The 21,303-nt window shown below is 40.8% G+C and overlaps 1 protein-coding gene across 5 annotated transcripts in view; it reads left to right on the top strand.

The window, feature by feature from the left end:
* The window catches only part of PMEPA1 (prostate transmembrane protein, androgen induced 1), a 69,032-nt gene extending 54,864 nt beyond the window's left edge, over positions 1-14,168 (top strand). For 4 of the 5 annotated variants that reach the window (XM_050918231.1, XM_050918235.1, XM_050918233.1 and 1 more), the window contains exons 2-4: positions 3,465-3,619; positions 10,354-10,407; positions 10,511-14,168. In XM_050918231.1, the coding sequence (XP_050774188.1) occupies positions 3,465-3,619; positions 10,354-10,407; positions 10,511-11,059 (758 nt within the window). In that variant the 3' untranslated portion in view covers positions 11,060-14,168. The remainder of the gene's footprint in view (positions 1-3,464; positions 3,620-10,353; positions 10,408-10,510) is intronic. The other variant, XM_050918232.1, reaches the window with a different exon arrangement.
* Positions 14,169-21,303: the final 7,135 nt, after the last annotated feature.

The following is a 21,303-nucleotide window of genomic DNA, read 5'->3' as shown; positions in this document are numbered from 1 at the left end:
ACAGAATCACTCCTCCCAGTTAAGTCTGGCGTTCTGCAATTCTGGTACTCTCGTCTCTCTAAAGAAATGCAGACTAGCCCAAAAATGCAGGTCTCCTGCTGCCCGGAAGAGGTAGATGGCAGCTGTGGGAACCCCCTCCATCCTGCAGACAGGCAGCCATAAATCTGATTAGTAAAACAAAATTAAAAAAAAATCCCTTGCTCCTATTTGAACCTCCTCCTTGTCAGGCAAGGCTGAGGCCTGTGCAGTGCGTGATAGGACTGCCAAATGCAGTCTGCCCTAACTCCACCCTCAAGGCAGCCTGCCTGTCTGCCAACCGCTTAGAGCTGTCTAGGAAGCAACCAAGCATGCCCAGGGCGATAGCAGTTAACACAAGGACAAGGGGATTGTCTCCCTGTCAGGGTTCCTGTTACCTTTAACCTCTCATGGTTGGAAGGAAACAAAGGGGCTCCGGGTAATGGTTTAAAGCCTCTCATCCTTTTGGTCATGCAGGGAGACTTTCTACAAAGGGCCCTTGAATTTTAATGGCAGATATTTAAATGAGGCAGAGGGCCTGTGTGACTGTTTCCCTTCATGGCATTGTGTGGCTTTTTGACATGTATCTCATTGAGGTAGAAAGTGCAGAGCTGCCTTTTCTCTGGAGTGGATTTAAAGACCTCTGTTTATTACGGGCCCCAAAACAAGCCCCAGTGACAGGCTGCAGCTGTGAATGTGGGTGTCAGGGGACAATATGCGTCCTGTATGTTACCCGTTCGGTGGAGAGCATTACATCTAGAGTCATGAGACTTTGAAAGCCTCTAGAGGGGAGAGCGAACTCTTCGCTGTCGCTGGGTAAATTTCTCCCCCCATCTCCTTTCCAGCCCTTTTCCTCCCATTAAAAAATGGTATCCAAGAGGCTCATACTTGGAAGCTGTAGCTTTGTAAAAGTTTGAGACGGGAATGTTGGGGGTGGGGGGAATCTACCAATATAATACACACATTTTTCTCCAGGGAAGCCTTACCTGAAGTTTTCCGTATGCCGTTGCATTAGAAAAAGTAAGGAGATTTATAAGAGTTCTTAATAGATTCCCCCCCCCCCAAAAAAAAAAAACTATTGGAATTAATCATGTGGGGGTTGGGCCTGGAAGAGATGATTAACTAGGGTGACCAGATGTCCCAATTTTATAGGGACAGTCCTGACATTTGGGGCTTTTTTTTATATGGGCTCCTATTGTCCCCCACCCCCATCCCGATTTTTCACACTTGCTATCTGGTCACCCTATGATTAACTGGCTTTAAGCATCTTTCTCTCTCTAGAACCACACATCTCAATCCTAGCAGGGTCAGATAGCCCTTCATTCTCCCACAAAGCATGCTGCCTGTGGGAGTGTCAGATTAAACCTTAAAAGAGAGAGGTTCTATGTAGCTGGCATGCTGCGCCCATCACCATGACATATGGGCACCTGGTCTGCTTTACTGTTGAAGATTCCATGGCTTCCTTTTTAAGAGAGTAGAGTTTGTCCCTGGGACCTTAGCTAAAATTCCCTTCCATCACTGTTTGTGCAGGGTCCTGTGAACTGATTGTTCCACTCAGTTGCTTCCTTCCACCGCAGAGGTAGCTGCACTTTCAGTGGTGCTATAGATAGGTGGGCTCCAATCCTCAAAAGACATGCTCTCACGCTTAAATTTAAGCGCCCAAGTATTTCCATTGACTTGAAGATATGCCCAAGTCTTTGAAGGTTGTGGGCACAGTCAGTAGTGTTTTGGGGTCCTTTGGGATGAAAGATGCTATGGGAAATGTAATATGAAGACTGGTCTGGTGGCAGATATGGCCGCTGCTGAGCAAAGTTAATTCCAAGGTAACTGGCCAGAATTGCCACTGGACTGTTTTGCTTGACATTTTATTTGCTTTTACTTCACTGCTGCCAGAAGGAAAATGCTCCATAAAAAATATCTGCCTGAGTCAGCACACCCCATCCCATCAGATACAGATGTTACTGTGAGCTGTCCTGTTTAGGCGCTCTTACATTTTAATGCAAATTACAGTATCTGTGATAGTGGAGGGCACCGTTTTTGAAAAAGTGGTTTCTGTGGCTTTTCTCGCAGAGGAACAGGTTATATCTAAGTTGTCAGCACTGTTGACTTTGCTTTTCCTCCCTTCTTTCCCTTGAAATGGCCCCTGTCTTTATAAATATCATGGGAGGGGGGCGGCGGGAGGGGAGGAAACTTTCCTGAGATTCCCTTTGCCAGGATAGCACAGATAGAAAAGCACCGTGCCCTCGCTTCAGGCCAGAGAACAGGTGAGCATCTGTGTGCGGCAGACGGTTAGAGTAACTTCTTGGCCAGCTGTCAGGGAGCTGAGTTGCTCAGGGTGGCTTCCAGGCTCTCCCTGGATGCTGAATACATCTTCTCAGAACTAGGTTTGCATGGAAATAGCACAGAACAGTCTGACAGATATTTCCGATATCTAGTTCCAGCCAATGCATGCTGCAGTCCAAGTGAGGAACGATTTCCTTTGACGTTAGGAGCTATTCCACACCAGTTGCTGTCTAGACACACTGAAGTTAACTGGTAACCCACTGAAGCTCTTTATGCCAGTTCACACCATTCAAGCCCCCACTGTCAGCTGGCTGTGCTGGGCACAGAACTGAATGTTATCTGGAGATCTGGTATATAGATGTAGTGGGGAGGGGTGCAGTCAGTGTAGATTCAAGGTTTGTCCTCTCATGAAAAGCACCAATTCTGATTCACTATGGGTTTTTTGGCAGATTAACTAAACCTAGAGAGGGAGACTTGTAGTGTGGCTGGGACTGGGAATCAATTCCTAGGTGTTGCAGGCTTGCTGTGACCCCTTGAGCAGGTCTCCATTTACAAACCGGGGATAATACTCACCCAGCTCACACGGCTGTTAAGGCCTAATTTAATACAAGATCCTCAGCTGAATATGGCTATGTAAATGTTAAGTGTACTGCAAAACCAAACTCAGTTTTTAATATTGTTTAATTAAGACCAGAAGTATTTGAGGCATCCCTTCATTAAATAGGATGACGGGGCATTCAGCACAAAAATAAAACTTTGACAGACTGATTAGTGGAGGCATCTAGCAAGCATTTCTGGTAGAGATAGGCCTGAACCCACCCTCTGGGAGATTTTGAGAAACTTGATCTCTGGACTCTAGCCTTGCAACTCAAGCCGATAAAGCCATCTAGGTATGATATAGAATTTGCAGATCACATTTAAAGACAATCCCTTGTCTATTATGGATGAGGGCTGTTATTCCTTGGTGCCGGTCATTTCCCTTTTCTATGTTGCTTGACTGGAAGCTTGCAGAGAACTTTTGTGTCTGAGAGCTTGAAACACCCATGGAAACAATTCAGCTATGAAACTCCACTAGCTGTATGGCCGAACTCAGCCTAGGATTTCTTGTGCTGTATTTCATGCTGCTTTCTAAGGTGGCTCAAAATGCATGTCTGTGTCTCTTGCAGCGGAGCTGGAGTTTGTACAGATAATCATAATCGTGGTGGTGATGATGGTGATGGTGGTCGTTATCACATGTCTGCTGAACCACTACAAACTCTCTGCACGATCCTTCATCAACCGGCACAGTCAAGGGAGAAGGAGAGATGAGAATCTATCTTCAGTAAGTTACTGCGCCATCTCTGTGTGCACATTGCTGGCCAGATGGTTAGAAGCTTGTGAAATGTTAAAGGTGGAAGGAGTCCAGTTTGACTGCATTTGCCTATCTAGTAAAGTGCATGTGCTGTTTAGAACCCTACAAACAGGCACTTTCCAAGCAGCTGAATCTTTCAAGTGGTTGGGGTCTTGCAGGATTGTGTGTAGAAACTTCAGGTTAGCATCCTGTGCCTTGAGAACAAAACCACAACATGTGGGAAGTTGGGCACTTTCATGAGGGCAAACACAGGAGTCTTTTTATGCTCTGTAACCTCCAGACATGCAGCTGTGAATGTGTATGCCAATGCCAGCTAACTGGCCTGATGTTATTCAAAGGGAGAACCACAGCATGGCATGCGAGGGGCGGGTATTCTTGTATCCCCCTGAATCTGAAAACACCAGTTATAAATACCTGGATGGGATTCACGTTATTGACTCTCATAATCCCAAAATACAGCAGTCCTTTGGGTGTTTCATTGGCCAGGGAGTCCTAAACTATACTGTTGTTTAGAGATGAGAGTGCAAATATCATACAGAATTTACTAGGGTGTTCTGTAATAGTGGTCCAAAGGCTGCATTATTACCACTAGAAGTGCAGTGTTATTGCGTTTTTGTTGTCCCATTATTGTAGTGTAGAACACAGAAAACATGGTCAGTCTAACAAAGTGAATTCTCCCTGAAATAATGCCTGAAAAGTTCATGGTGCAATTTAAGCTTCCTGCCTCTTTCGAACAAAGAGGAAACAAAATTCTTTTAATTGTAGTGTTGAGATGAATTCAATCAAAATCCATTCCAATATCATGAAGATATTAGTCATGTTGCTTAATGCACAACTGGAAGATATTCAAACACTATGGTGATGAGCACATTATAAAAACCTACATAGAAAAGAAATAGAATCTTTATTTTTCTTGGTGGCTGAGCGTGTGATTTTTTCCACTACTCTTTGTTTGATCTACCATTTAGTGCAGCAATAACTTGCATTCATATATTTCATTGCATCCTGAAGGATCCCAAAGCTCTTTAACAATAAGAACCTTTCAAACTACTGCTGGTGTAGAAGGCAGTACATAGCAGCCCTGCTCAATGGTTTGGGACAGGAAGTGAGGAAGAATACTTCATCCATTTGAAACTGTTCAGGAGTTTCCATAGGCAGAAAATAAAAACGAATGTCCCAAAATACAAGTCACTTTTTCCCAATTTACAGGTTTCCACTATAAATCAAAAGCACCGACAGATGTTTAGTTTGTCATGTCTGGTGCATCATACCCATGCATCCTTGTGTTTCCTACAACATAGAATCAAATAATGCTATCCCTTTGAAAACAGGAAACTTGACATTCAAAAGAGTGAGTTCTAGTAAGTCCTCCCTATGGCACCTATTGAAGTGCCGAAAGCATGTAGTAACATGGCATCTGGCAACACTGTCCAGTATCCGTTTAATGTCCTGACAAACGCAAACCATCCTCATCCCACAGATGCCCTCTCACTTTCACATGAAATACTCAGAGGTAGCTGAGGCCCCTTGACAAGGGCTTCTTGCCAAAGTGAGAGACACCCTCAACTGTGAAATCATGCAGTTCATTCAGTCAAAGGACCCTTCGTTTAGTCTGATGTGGATGGAATGTGTCTCCAAGGAGTGAGGGAATGAACAAATTGTTGTTTAAACCAGGCAAGAGGAATGAACTGCAAGGGGTGGTATGTGAACTCTCTTTAACTATGTTGACTTGCAGATGAGGCATATTACAAAAGCATCTGCCCCTATTTGGAGTGAACAAGCCAGGGGATCAGAGCTGAAATTCTAACCTGAATCCAGATGCCAGTGGGTAGTGTCAAAAACTTTTGCTACCATTCTTCCTAAATTCTCACGCATCTGGTTTCTGCCAGTAACAAAATACCAGAAGAGAGGCTGTTTTTATAATGCTTCCAGTCCAGCATCCAGCCAACAGCCAACAGGAGCTGAAAGTTCAAGAGAGAATCCATTCTTGCAAGATTCCTAGCCCACCGCGAGCTACATAGGGATTTCATTAATAAATCAGACCAGCGTTCCATCTAGTTTGGTATCATGGCTCTCTGACAACGGCTCATCCCAAATGCTTCAGGCATGCAAGACACCCCATCATGGACAATTGGGGAATAACCCTGGCATCTTTCTGCTCCAGTAAGGGGTTAGTTGATGTTCACATGTCAGGAATAAAGAGAGCTATGCAAAAAAAGCTCACCTGCAATGCACTGTGTTATAAACTAGACCTCCAAAGATGTGGTGAGCCCACAGATTCTGTCTCTGGTCTAAGGCGCCTGCTGTTGATAAACCAGGCTACATTTAGAGGCTTACGTGCCGAGGTGTGCAAGGTTCTGATTCATTCTTGTGTTATGCCTAAAGCAAGCTGCTAAAACCTGCCACAGGACAGAAAGTTGGTGCAGTTCTCTGTGGTCTTTGAGGGCTCTTTGGTAGTGGAACCTCATGGGCTTGGGGAAGGAGGGAAGCAGTGCAAAACCAAGGTAATCTGGCAGGTTTACACTATACCAGTTCAATGCCGCTTGCATTGTGTACAATACTTTCAGAGCCTGTTTGAATTTACCACCGAAGGAATACTTTTGTAACACAAATTAGCTCCATAGATCAAAAGCTACATTATCTTTTATTTTTAATTATGAATCATGCCTTGGTTCCCTTCCTCCCCATCCCCCAGAGGAAAGCTTCACCCCCACCCCATACAGTGTAATTAACTTACAGCCACACAGTTCTTTAGTTACTGGCATGCTGTGAGCACTCCTTTAAGGACAGAAAAGCCCCCTAGTGTGCTGAACAGGAAGCTCATTACACAAGGATCAATCATAATAAAGATTTTAAAAGTGGCCTATTTAAGATTCAACACAGTATGAATTTTTTTTCCTGTAGAAAACAATGTTCCAACATCAGTTGCTGCCTGTCATCCCCGCACATTCTCGGTATTGAACTAGATAGTGGTTTGCCAATCCACAGAACACACTGAGAAGTTGTTGTTGTTTTTTTTAAAGGTAAACTTTTTCATGCCCAGAGGAGCCCATTGAGACATGTACTTTCCATCTACTGAAGTACTCAAGCGGCCTATTGCTTGGGTTACATTTTTTTTTAATATTCAAGATCTGCATTAGAGCCCACACTGTTTTGCTTCTTAACATTTGCAATTAAAAGAAGAAAGCCTTACAATTGTCCCCAAAATGTTTTTAATGTGACTACTGCTGGCACCATGTTTCTCTGTTGCCTTCTCTGCCTGTCACAGATACCTTCGTTTCTCCAGAGTCTGACTGTCTCTAGGAAACACGGCAAAACCTTCCTTTCGAAACAGCCTTTTCCACCATAAGAATGATACTCAAAATACTGACACCCCCTTCTACTACCAAAGCCCTTTTGACTCCCTGGAAAAGGAAATCAAAATCAGAAACCCTTCTCCAAGCACGGTGTTTACTCCCAAAAAGCGTCACTATTGCTATTACTATTTGATTTTACAAGGAAGGTACTCATATATTACTACACTGATGGGCAGCCATGTAAATAGACGGATAGAATTCTTAAATAAATAACTTTCAGATTGTTACAGGCTCTCACAATTGTGTGGAGAGTCTTGCGGTTTTGTTCTTTAAGCCCTAGACTGTGGAGTTATGTATAAACACCACAATCTCAGTTTTTTAAGAAATAAAAAGTTGGTTTCTAGGCATCATACATGCAGAGGAAGGCTTGAAAACTCATGATCCCTAAGTGCTCAAAAGTTAGAAAGCCAAATAATAACTCCCAATCTCATGGTTGGTGTGTTTTTGGTTTTGATTTTGGTGGGAGGGTGGAGGGGTGGCCTTTCTCGTGATTTTGGAATGCTTAGGATTGGCATTATAGCACTCCTATGGCCAGGAGACTGATGTCCTTTAAAAAAAAAAAAAAAGAAAAGAAAAGAAAATCGTGATTAATATTTCAGCCTGCAAACTTTGCACACCTCTGGCTGCTGCTTTCCTGGGCTGCTTTTTATTTTTCTCTCTATATTTAGAGATGAGACATTAGCTGCTGCTCAGGCGCCATAATGACGGGTGCTGTACAAGGCCCCAGTCCCGCAACATTTTAGCACATCCTTAATTTCATTGGGGTAAGTCTGTTGTTTGCAGGATCAGGCCCTAAAAAAAGCCTAAATAGAATGAATTAGAACCAAAATCCCAGATCAGACCACTTCAGACTTTGGATGTAGATCTGAACTTCCCAACCTCCCACTCCTTCACAGCTTTGATTTCTGGTAATTCCATTTTAATGCTGTTCTAGTTCCTCTTGGGCACCCTCCACTTGTGATTATTTTTTGTATCTTGGTAGCACCTGGTAGCCCTGGTCATGGACCCCATTGTACAGTGACTGCTACAGAACATGGAACTAAGAGATAGTCCCTGCCCCAAAGAGCTTACTGGCCGGATGCAGCAGGGGGTGGGAGGTGAGGATTCCAGGGGGAGAGAGGCTTTGAAAGTAACTTAATTCACTTGACAATATTTCACCTCCCCTTTTGAGAGCTGCCTTATACAGTGCAAAAGCCAGAACCCTATCTAGTGCCATGGCGTTATTCCCTCTGCCCTGGGGAAAGCACTGGCGTTCCTGCTGCATAGCAGCCTCCCATGTGGAAACAGGTTGACATCACTGCAGGGGAAATGGAGAAGCAGATGGGATATTGCCGTGGCACTGCCCACTGCTAAGTTAAATATAAAACATCTAGCAGAAGGCAGGGAGGCACTAGCTGCTCAGGAAGTTTGCCATGAGGACATTGCAAAGTAAACACTTAAATGTTTCAAAGTGATTCCCTCTGCTGCCCTTTGGTTCAGCTTCCTTTTAATCAAGGTAACAAACAGTAATCAAAGATACCTCCAAGCCAGCAGAGTTTTAATCCGTGCGTACAGCCATAGTGAATGTCTCAAAGCCATTCACTTCTGAGTGAATTCATATTGGCTCTGTATTCACTTCTGAGTAGTATCCTCATATCGCAGTATCTCTTCCATTACATTCCTTGCCCAGCCATACAACATAATCCCGCGCCTCCTTTAGAGAGGTCTGCATTCGGTACAAAGAGCCAGATCCTTAACTGGTGTAAATTGGCATAGCTTCTTCCGTTTCAGTGGTTCCATTGATTTACACTAGATGTTTCCAGTGATTCAAAGTTCTTTGGTATTCATTATTTTGAGTCCCTTTTCCGGGGGGATAGGGAGGCTGTGTTTTTGTTTTGTCTCCAGACAGGATTTCAGTCTGTGATGGGTGCAAGTGCCCTTTGTGGTTTTGGATATTGAGGGAATTTTACCATAGAATATCCTTACAGAACATCACTTCATGTAGGCAAAGGAAGCCACATGCAATGAAATAGACTAAACAATCAGTGCCTGTGTAGACAGTTACATATTAAAGTCTCAAAACTCCCTATAAAAAATTCACAACTATCAAACATTTTGGCTGCATAGATATATGGTATGAAACTAAAATTATAGATCCATTATCTTTAACTCCAAAGTATGTGGTTGTCATAATACTTAACCTCTTGCATTTCAAGGAGAGACTCCCTAAAAACCACAGAGAAGTGAAAAGAATCTGGGACATCTCTTTTCCATATAAACTCCTGTTTTTCTTCCACTGATAACAGCACTGCCTTGAGATTTGTGTGCAGAAATTGAGCTTCAGAAGCAAGTACTTGACTGGATTCTTGAAGTATCTGACATCACATGCAGTGCCACAAAATATATTTTTCTAAAATTGGGGGAAATATATATATATAGAGAGAGAGAGACAAAGGTTGTGCAAGTGGATGGGAGTCCTCTAATTCAGAATGCACTGTTGGATAAGTTAATTTTCCTCCTACCTAATATTAACTGATATGTTTTCATTATTTAAAAACCCACAAAATTAGAGCCACTTTGGCACCAGAGTTCACACACGTGAACTCAGTGTTGCCACTACTGCAATTTTATCATGAGTCTTTCTATATTTGGTGATTTTTTTTCTTAAGTCCCCAGATGCTGGAGTATAGTTGTTACTATATACAAATTTCCTATTAAAAGAAAAGGTACATTTCTAGCCCTTATAGTTGCAGAGAAAAGTTTGAAAATGTGAACTATAAAGGCTCTAATAGCAGAAGCAAATAAGGAACCTTTTTAAAAAATAATAATAATAATAATTTTAAGCTAATCTTGGTGAGTTTTGGGCTTGGCTCCTGACTGAGTGCCTGAGGTTGGTGATACTGAAATCTAATTGCAGTAGTGGGGGCAATGTTTGAACACAGATAAGACTACTCATGCCTGAGCACCAAAAAGTGAAATTGACCTAAAAAGCAAAATTAAAAAACAACTCTAATGAAAGAGAGAGTAACACTGGTGTTGTTTTCACTGTCCAATTCAAGTTGTAAGTGAGATTAAAAAAAAATAGAAAGCATAAATGATAAAGATTAGATTTTGAGAATTCTTTCGGTGTTAATAATCTAATGCTCTTAATAATGCACGTAAGAATATTGACTGTTTTTAAGACCTGTGACTATATACTTCGCTTTTATAAATTATGTGGCTCCACTGACTGGAGCTACATCGATTTACACCAGCTGATGTTCTGGCCCAGAATGTAACTTGGTAAAATTCCTTTGAAAATATTTGGCAGTTTAGATTCTGGCTGGACAGGAATGATTCTCAATTCTCCTCTTATTCTTTCCAATGTAGGAAGGAAGTCTGTGGCCTTCAGAAAGCACAGTGTCAGGAAATGGAGTAACAGAGGTGAGGACAAGGCTGGTATTGCATAATAACCTCATCTGTTTACATGTGGGCTATGATACAGGCTGAAATGTTCCCAAACTCACTCTCTCTCCCTTGTCTTCAGCAGCAAATCTATACTCCAAGACCCACAGACAGACTATCAGTTCCATCGTTTTTGCAGAGAGACCGTTTTAATAGATTCCAACCAACATACCCCTACATGCAACATGAGATTGACCTCCCACCCACTATCTCCCTGTCAGATGGAGAGGAGCCGCCTCCTTACCAGGGACCCTGCACACTACAACTCCGAGATCCAGAGCAGCAAATGGAACTAAACAGAGAATCGGTCCGGGCCCCTCCCAATAGAACCATCTTCGATAGTGACTTGATAGATAACTCAGTGTTCGGAGGGCCTTGCCCACCCAGCAGTAACTCTGGCATCAGCGCAACCTGCTATGGAAGCAACGGCAGAATGGAAGGACCGCCGCCGACCTACAGTGAGGTGATAGGTCACTATCCAGGATCTACGTTTTTCCAGCACCAGCAGAACAACAATGGCATGTCCTCGATACTGGAGGGCAGCAGACTCCACCATTCGCAAATCAATGGCCTTGAGAGCACAACCGCGTGGAACAAAGAGAAAGAGAAACAAAAAGGGCACCCCTTTTAAAAACGAAAAACATCAAACACGAAAGTAAGAACACTCTGCACTTCTCATTAAAAGAAAAAAAGAGAGAGTTGGGGAAGACGAGCAAAAAATAAGAAGCCCTTTCCCACCACTCTGTGTATTATATTTACTTGTTATGTCTGGTCTGAATGCACAAGCCAAGAAAGCTTGCAAAAACATTTATTGAGCTGCATCTAGAAGTTTAAAAAGGAGAAAAAAAAAAGAATCAACCGTAGTCCTTCATTTTTTGTTGTTGTTGTTGTTGTTGTTTCTAGTTGAGCTGTGTGTGTGGATGCTTTTTTTTATTTCACTTAACTTTAAAAAAAATATTTGCACAAAAACGTTTTGTTTAAAGATCTGCAATATATATAAATATATATTAAAAAATAAGAGAAACTGTATGTGTGAGGAGCAGGAGTATTTTTGTATTAGAAGAGGCCTAGTTAAAAAAAATTTTTGTTGTTTTCTGAACTAGGAGAAAAAAATGGCAATTTTTTGAGTGCCAACTCAAAAAGTATGTATTACATTGTAAAAAAAAAAAAAGAAACAAAAACAAAAAACAAAACAGAAAAAAACAGAAAAAATCAAAAGCAGGGGTTTAGAGTTATTTATATAAATGTTGAAATTTTGCACTATTTTTTAATATAAATATGTCAGTGCTTGTGTTGGTCAAAGCCTCTATCATGTCTACCACAAAACTGTTAAGGGATACATTTCAAAGTGAAGAACAAACTAGCTGGAAGGGAGTGGAAAAATCCTAAAGTTTAAGTGACAGCCTTGGAAGGAACATTGCAAGAGAGACTGCATCTTATGCAAATCTTTAATTTTCATGGTCACCTGAGTGTTACCCATACAATACAGTCTGCTACTGGGTAGTTTAATGATAGTCACTGCTTTGTACATTCCCTATAGAACAAGAGGAGTTTGTGTGTTTGCATATATGTTGCCAGTTAGGATTATTGGAGTTAAAAAGAAAAAAGCTCTCAATACTTCTGTGAATTAAAAACAACAGAAGCAAACAAATTACCTTTTTTTTTTTTTTAATTTTTTTGAGGGGTGGGGCAGGGGTGGGTTATAAGCTTCAGTCTGAAGGAAAACAATGGGTTTTTTGTTTTTTGTTTTGCTTTTCTTTAAATATTAAACTGAAAGCTCTGTTTTGAGAGAAAGCGGTGGTTTATTGAGGTTAATGTGAGTAAACGGTAACATAACTGAAGTCTGGCTTTTTGGATAGGTCTTTAAATGGGACACCGAACAAGCTTTACAGTCTGTAGTTTGTTCACGTCATTTTCATAGATGTTAAACTGCAAAACTTTTATTTGGAATAAAACAGAGTGCAGTTGTCTTGCATAAATATCTGCAATCCTTGTACACTGCCTCTGGTTATTAGTTTTTCTTTTATTACTCTAGAGAAAGAGGCGTAAAAAACAATAGATGGAAATGAATCTGCTCCTGTGATGTATTAAATAAAGGCTAACGAAACCATGTTTAATGCTTTAGAAGCAAAACCCTTTACCTCTTCTAAATATTTCTTCATTCAAAACAATCACCATCCCTTGTTCCCCAATATCAAGGTTCCAGCTTCTCCCTCCCCCCTTCCAAGCACCTCCTCAAAATCATTGGATGTGTTTTTAATTTATCTTTGTTTCATAAGCATTTTGTCTTACTATGCTATTGTTTACATTTTTTCTATTGTGTGGATATCTGATAGACGTTTTACCCTTGTGGTGAATTTGTATGTAACAGAGTGAAATATTAGAGAGAGAGAGAGAAACACATAAGGGAATAATTGTGCTTGCTACCTTGTGTGCAGATATTATTAGCTGAGCTACACCTCTCCATTTGCTGGGAGAGGATATCTACAAATGTGAGGAAGGGTCAGATGGGGGAACCACAAAGAGTGAAGATTTTACAAGGAGATGTAACTTCTTTTTCTGCAAGATGCTAACTAGTAGAGTAACATAAATGAAAGATATAAAGGCAATAACTATAAACTATTGTTGTTAAGCAACTTTTCCTATTACTTGAAAACAAACAAACCATGAGAACAGTTTTGAAGTTTGACCATTTGAACAATATTTATATATATATTTTAAAGGAGATAATGAATAGATGAACTTGAAGTTTGATCATTACTTTGTTTTTGCTTGTGGGTTTTTTGTTTTGTTTTGTTTGGAGTTTTTTTGTTTTGTTTTGTTTTTGCCTGGTAGTAGTACCTTCGCAGAATCACTGCCTGCTTTTCCACAGCTTCTTGAAATCGTCGTAACTTTACAAGTCATGTCACCTAAATTCTGTTGACCTTCAAAACAAGAAAACAAAAACAAAATAAAAAAAGTCATGCAAAGGAATAAATCTAGTTTGTCACGAAAGGTACAAAACTGATAAATTTATACAAGTTTTTAAAATTTATCTTTCCTTTATGTAACATGTCTATTTAGTGCCTTATTAAAGAAACAGTAACCCTCCCCTTACAGAGGGAGAAACAAATCTTTGCTAGTGTTGTGAGTTACCAGGGTCTGGTCTTCTGACCTTTAGATCCTTGCATTGAATTTTCCCATTATGTATTTAAAAGGGGTACTGCTTCTTTAAATGCTCCCTTTCACCCACTAGACCCAGTTTGATGTGTCTAGCCATGTAAGGTGCTCCCTTTCTGCCATTTGTTTTCATGGACTGTTTGTAAGGTAACTTGAATACATTTATGCACATCTCCTACTCCAGTGGGTAGGAAACTGTGGTGGATATTGTAAATGAGATACCAACCAAAAGACAAACTGAAATATAATATCTACTGCCCTCTTGAGCCAAAATGCGTGAATAGTATTGTTGGGTTTTCTTTTTTTGTTTGTTTGTTTGTTTTTTCTGTAGTCTAACTAGTTTGTTTGCTACAAAAATGGTTACCTCAGCAGGTTTTGGGTGGAGTGTGCATCACATCTAAAACTGTATAGTAAATATGGAAGCATTATCCGGACTGGAGGTTGTTAAGTAACTGAACTGTCTTGTCATTGGGAGGGGGGGAAATTAACATGCCCAAAACACCTGTAAAATCAATCAGAAAGATATCTGGCTCTCCTGAACACACTGTCTAACGGGGGTTGGCAGGAGAGAGTTCTGAAATAGAGCTGGTCAACATACAGAGAGTCTAATTTTCACCTTTTTTAAGAAAGATGTCCCCCTTTCCCTCCCCAACCCCAACCAGTTCCCAGGAAGAGTATTTTCATTTGTTTTTCTTGTATGCAGAAGATATGTCTGTATAAGTAGGAAGGCTCAAAACATGGAATTTTCATTGCAAAGGAATTCCCCTTTCAACCCATCTGTTGCACAAAGACAAAAAGGATCTATCTTTTCTTCCAGCAAAGTGTCCTTAACATCCACTAACCGAGATTTAGATATGGGCATATATGGAAAGGGAAACCATAGATTCCAACCAATCTAGATTTCCAACAGCACTTAACCCTTTGAGGTGAAATCTGAGTGCTTCCGAAGTCAATGACAAAACTTCAGTTGACTTCACTGGAGCCAGGATTTACACCCAGTCATCCCCCTCCCCCTACCCCCCAAGTCCTCTTTCTGCTTTGTGTAATCTATATATTTGTTACCCAAATACTCAAGATAGGGCCCAAACCAACCCCAAGATCCTAACAGGGTTTTAGGAATCATGGTCTAATTTTTTTTGGCTCAGGGTCCATTTCTACTGAATGCTGATATCCCATATTACCACCAAGTTACTGAAAAACAGCTGTGCCGCACAACAGCTGATGTATTTTTGCCCTTGGTTTCTCCCTGCCTTTCTGCAGATGAGAGAATTGTACTTGAACTTGATTGACTTCTGTAGTGTAGGACCATAATGGGAGATTTGCTGTTGATGTTAATGGGGGTGGGAGGGGAAGAGTTTGAAGCCCTTTCAGAAGGAGCACCCTTTCCGTTGTTTTTGAATTTAACAAAAGCAGAAGAAACAAGACATTGCTTATGCTTAGCAACCTCTTGTCCCAATCTGCCTGTTTGCTAGAAGTTTGACACATTAGCTTTAAAGTCATGTTACCTTTTTTTCTTCATATCTTCTAGTAGGGCAAACAGCATTCTTCAATAAAGTGCCACCAAAACGTAGTGAACTGCAATGTGAACAAGGATTTTTAAATACAAATAGCAAGGAAGAATGGGTTTTATTTGATTCTAACACTGGTAAAACTAAGTTCCCTGCACAACCCTTGATTTCAACAGTTGGAATATCAGCTTTACTGATCTAGTGCATTGTTTCCTTAAGTACTTTAAAATTCATTCTATCTTAAGTGGGGGAGTAAGGAGAACTGATTGCTTTCTTGGGAAATGACCCCTTTTGTATGCATATGAATCTATGAAATTGCACTAACTGCTATACTGAAAAAAATAAAAGCCCAACGTTTTTATTAAGGGTTGAAAAACGACTGAATCCAGATGTATGGCATAAACAATGTTAGTCAAGAACAGAACGGATTTTTATTCTTTTCTGTCAGCTCAGATTTTCTATGTACAACACAAAGCTACAAAAAAAAAAATGTTTTCCAGAAACTGTGCTTCAAATTTTTGCTGTACTATAGAAGCTCATGAAGGACGACATTAAAGTCCTAATTTGCCTGCCTTATAGTCACATTTCATTGTATTGATATTTTCTTAAACTTCCAGTTGCATTGCTTTGGCTTTGAAGTTTGTTATAGGCAGTCCTGTATCCTGAATTCTGTTCAAGTTTAAACTTATGTAAACTATTGACAGCACATGCAATGCAGTACTTATCTATATTTTGCTGTTTTAGTATGAGTATGTACTTTGATGCCAATTTACAAGAATCTGTTGTAAACGCTTATTGTGTAACAGTAACCAATAGTGGCAATTATATGTCATTCTAAAAGCTGCAATACTTATACAATAAATTTTACAATACTTTGGAATGTTTGTTTTCACCTTTTGCTTTCTTAGCCAAATTCGGAGTTTGCCAACACAATGTATTTTTAAATGCACTTCCCCAATTTTTGAAAACATTGGAAAAAAGTATATCCTCAACTCTGTGTTTGTGTGTAGGAGAGTTAATCACTAACTAACGTTCTTAACGGGCTAAAATGCCAAGCCAGTATATGTGTAGACGCTGTGGTTTTCAAATGAAGCTGTAGTCTGCTCCTGGTGTGTTTGCATGCTAAATGTTTTTGTTTTGTGTGTTTGCATGTGTGTGTCTGTGTGCACAACTAGGTACTGTTTTTGGAATGTGCAGCTTTAATTGCAGAAGCAGCATTCCAGTTTTGCATCATGACACCAATATATTCCACCCTTGTAATCCTGCCTTTGCAACAAGAGCATGGTTGATGGTGAGAAGTTCTTAACTTGAGTAACCATCAATCAACGGAGAACTGTCTAAATTGACTTAAGTCTTAACACAGATAACTTGTGTGACTCGTTTACTTGGAGGCTGTGGTCAGTTTGCAGAGATCACAGATTAAAAACCTAATAGTTTGCAGGGTTTTCTTTCACTTCTTAAGGGTTCTAATAGCTGGGGTCAGCTTCGCAGGATGTGCCATAGAGTCTGTTTTTCCTCTTAAAAGCATGAAGCGTCTAGTAACACTGCACTTCCATAACACCACTCATCTGAGTGCCTCAGGTACTTTACCAATATTAATTAACCCTCCCACCAGCCCTGCTCTGTTGGTGGTGGTTTCGACATGTTCTAGATGGCTAAACTGCACCATAGAAGGTAAGAGCAGCATTTCAAAAGTGGCCACTGGTCACAGGCACCTCAGGTTTTTGGGTGCCCAACTAGGGACAACGTGACTCTCTATTCTTCAGAGGTGCTGAGAACCTGCAGCTCCCATTGACTTCAACTGGAGTTCTGGTTGTTCCACACTTCAGATCAAACTGTTGAAGGTGGGCGCACAAAATCACTGACTGCTTTTGAAGACATCAGCCTGGATGGCTTGAAACAGATTAATGGTAGGACTGGGAAGAGAACCCAAGATTCCCAAATCCAACCCCCTAGACTACTTTGTTTATCATCTGCTTAAAGTGTTTTTAGCATTCAGTAGTCTTTCCTGCTGGGGAATATAAACATGGAGGGAAGCTATTATGCTAGTAAACCTCCTTCCACTCCACCCCTCCCAAGTATCTGTCTGTCTAATCGTAGGATCTGGTGGATTGAGGTATTACACTGCTATCCTTCTGAGCTATTTGAATCTCATATAGACCTCCTTTCAAAATAAATTGGCCCAATTCTAGAATAAAACTACATTTCAGAAAGTGCATCCGCCTCATCTCAAAGTGTCTGAAAATGTGTGTTTGAAAGTTGAGACCTGACCAGTCATTTCCACCTGATGCATTCTTATTAAGTTATCAAAGACAGATCAGGTAAAGGATTGATGCTTTAGAAGAGTTAAATACCTGTGAGAGCCAAAGCACTTGTAAGTACTGTCTCTGTATTAAATTGTCCTTTCAGTTTTTGGATGCACAAAACACTATCCTGGGGAGTGTGAGCTCGGAGCTGGGTGTGTTTGTGCAAATGACCCAGTTGTGAAAGCATGGTCCTCAAGAATGTGAAATCCTTTCTTTATTCAAACAATACTAAACTCCTGAGGATCATGGAACATTGATACACCAACCATCAAACAGTCACAAAGTCTTTCATCTATCACATATTTAGAGCAACTGTTGGTCAGGCACTCCTTGCAAAACTTGATTCAGCAGAATCTAACACTTTTTTTTTTTTAAATCAGATTGGCAGCTTGTTACTGGAACAAAGTAATTACCTTCAGAAACTGGGCAGCCTTGGGTTTTTTCTCCTCTTTGCTTATGCCAAGTAGTCTGTCTAACACATTTTACTAGCAGGCAAATTGATGAAACAGGACATTTTAAGTGTATATTAGGGGATAATCTTAGGAAACAAAAGTAAAACTTCAGTGCAATTATGTCAGCAGAAAAGTGAGTCTGAGGGTTACGCATCTGCAAACAGGAAATGAAAACATCACCACGTCACCTTCTTTGAAATTCACCAACCCCGTTTCATATCTCAGCTATTGTGCACTCCCAGACAGTTAATGTCAGATGGATTAAACACTGTGTGTTTAAGTTTAAGTTAAGTCTGTGAGTAAGTCTCTGCGGGATCAAGGCCCAAAAAAAACACAACCCAACAAGGCTGAAAAAGCACTGAATGAATTTGGTGCTCAGCTCTAATGGTGCAATAATGGAGTATGGCAGCTGTCACACAATGCCCGAGTATTGACAATTAACTCAGGTACTAGGCAGCAAAAGCCAGAATCCAATACCATACCTAACCAGGGCTACAAATAGGGGTCACTATTCCTGAGCTGCTGCTAATGTTTACAGTGGTGTGCAGAGGGATTTCTTGTTTGTGTGTTCGTACAGTACCTAGCATAATGGGGTCCTGGTCCACGCACTATGATAATATAAGTATACGGATATCAACTATGCACTTACTGTAGCGTATGTTTCATGCTGCACATCCCCTTGGCAATGTTTCTTCTTAGCCACAGCTGTGGAATTGCATATGCTTGTCCAAGAGTTATTTACAAATTATTTCTCAGATCAAAAGCAGTAATTTATTTACAGAGCATCCACTGCCAAGGAGTCCAGGTGAAAAACCAGAGTCTGGGGGGACTTGGTAAAGTACTGCCTGCCTAGAGTACAGGCAGATAACAAATGGACATAGGCAATTTTAATATAAGCAACTGGAAAGGAAGGTGTTAGCAACCTGGTAATAGCCAGGTACTAGGCACCTTTGAGGAGGGGGTTTCACTTGGCATCTAGGATCACCTTTAACATAAATAATATTATTTTAAAAGGATGAGGGAATAAAATAGAGGTTTCAGGAGTGAATGAGGTCCACAACTAAAATGCAGTTTCCTGTTGCCTTCAGGTGTGATGGTGGGCATCCAAAATGGGGGTAGGATGTAAGACCAGATCCAAAGCCCCAGGGTTATGAGGCCAAAGCAAGGATAACGAGTTCTCTCCCAACAAAATGCCTATTGGGCATGACAGGGTAGAACATGTGCTAGGAGGTGGTGCTATTATCTGCTTCCTTACTCTGACATGTGCTCCATTGCCAGGCAGCATTTCCCCCTCCCACGTTTACATGACTGCAGTGCTTTATTGCCCTTTGGTATGTTACTTCAAGACCACGGATTCCTGCTCCAAAGCGATTGGGATACTTGTAACTCTTGACCACCTTTTAGAAGTGCCACCCAACTTGCAAATTAAAAAAACACACACCCCATCAGAGAAATGATGAACCTCTTGGCTCTTGCGAACAATTAACCTGCCCAGTTAAGTCTGAGAACTCTGTCGGACTGCGATACCCTTCAAAGAGTCTAAACCCACGCAGCGCTGCCAACCAACCCATGCAAAATAGCTGTGGCAAAATGTGGAAACAATTGAAATGTAGCCCTTTTCAAATCACTAGCACTACAATGAAACCAAAGGGTGGAGGGGATATTTTCATCCTGAGAGCTTCCCCTACTCCTCACCCCCACCAAGTTAGGTCACATTTTTCCTTTGTTATCCCACCGCCACCAAAAAGATCTCAGAACAGCTTTTCTGGGGTTGCCTTTTTGAGTGTTAAGTCAGTTGCTTGGGTTTAGTCAGAAGGCTGAAGCCCCATTTTATTTCCTAATGATCCCTGATTGGCTGAGCATAATTAACATGTTTGAGGGGTCAGCTGATGCTAATTTGACTTGTGTTTTTAGATCTGTGTGGGGAGGGATAGGCCCCTTAATTTTGCCAGAGAAGAGTGGACCTGGCCCCAAAAAGGAAACTGGACAGGGCTAACAGGAGACCAGTCTTCCTTAACCAAGAATGAAGCACCAAGTAGCTATGTCATAGAGGATATCTGGTTTGGCTCCAAACTAAAGTAGACATCTCATCCTCAGTTTACTCTTGGTTCATTTTGTTGGAGGAGAGGTCTGTTGGGAAGAGGATGAAGGGGGTTATAAGGAATGGAGGACTGTGGGCCTTGTGGGGACTTCTGTAGGATGGAATCAGCATTTAAAATTCTGGATGTTTGCCTGAACCTTTTACTGTTTCTCGGGTGCTAGTTTCATATGCATTTCTCCAATGCTGTGCCTAGCTTTCCTATACTGTTACATTGATTTTATTTTGAATGGCTGATTTATGGCATGTTTTATATGCAGTTTGGTAATGGGGTGGCTTGTTTGTTTTAGGGTCTTTGTGCTGTGGTGTATTTTAGGGATATTGCTCAATTCCTATCCACTACATACTCCTTCTTCTTTAATGTAAAAGGACATTAAAATGTAGTATGGGAGCAAACTGATATTTTAACGGAAAGAAGCAAGTTCTGCAGCTGAAGTCATTGTCTTAAAGTATTTAAAGCATGTAAAGAGGAGCAACCAGCTGCTTATTAATGACAGTGCATGGAGATGGTTTCTTAAGTAGATAGTGCAGATCTGGTACATCTTTGTCTGATGCATTTGTAATGCTCTATTCACCACAGTATCAAAGTTTGTTACTCACTCACACCTTGATGCGAGGCTAAATGCAATTTTTTACTATATAAAATGGTCCAGGAACAAGGCTGATACAGCTACTGGGTAGAGCTGTTTGAGAGGAATTTTCCATATGTGGGAAACTGACATTTCAAAGTTGCTTTCCGTTCCCAATAAGAATGAAAAATTAAAATAACAAATTTGTGCAAAATTGAATATTCTGAAATGTTTCAAATCAGAACTGGCAAAATGAGAAAAGTCTACATTTTCAATGGAAACTAAACAACATTGGGTTTTTTTTGTTTTGAATCAACATCTCCCAATGATCTTTTTCATTTCAGTTCTCCCAATCAAAGATTGAAAATTTCCAGCAAAATACAAAATAAAAATCCAGCCAGCTCTACTACTGGGTGTGGGGAAGAATTGTTCTGGAGTCTCCAGGAATTAAAGAACAATCTTTAATTAAAGATTATATCATGTGATGAAACCTTCAGGAATATGTCCACCAAAATTAGCAACCCTAGTGTGTGGGGGAGAGAATTATTGTAACTAAACTACTTCTCTTCTCAGACAACAAGGGAGGCTACCGCATATTTGAGAGGGGAGAGATTATTTCTAACTTATTTTCTCAGTGGCGGAAACAATTTTTAATTGTGACTCTTAGAAACCACAAATGGCAAGGGCCTTGGTTTTAAACGTAAAAAGACCCTTAAAAAAATTGATTCAGCCTTGCCCAGAACTTCCAGCACTGAGGCTATTTTTGTTACATTTCTGCGTCTC

Source organism: Gopherus flavomarginatus, chromosome 11 (genome assembly GCF_025201925.1).
Source record: "Gopherus flavomarginatus isolate rGopFla2 chromosome 11, rGopFla2.mat.asm, whole genome shotgun sequence".
In the NCBI taxonomy this organism is placed as follows: domain Eukaryota; kingdom Metazoa; phylum Chordata; order Testudines; family Testudinidae; genus Gopherus; species Gopherus flavomarginatus.
Note: the sequence above shows the minus strand (reverse complement) of the source record. Positions and strands in the feature narration are given on the sequence as shown.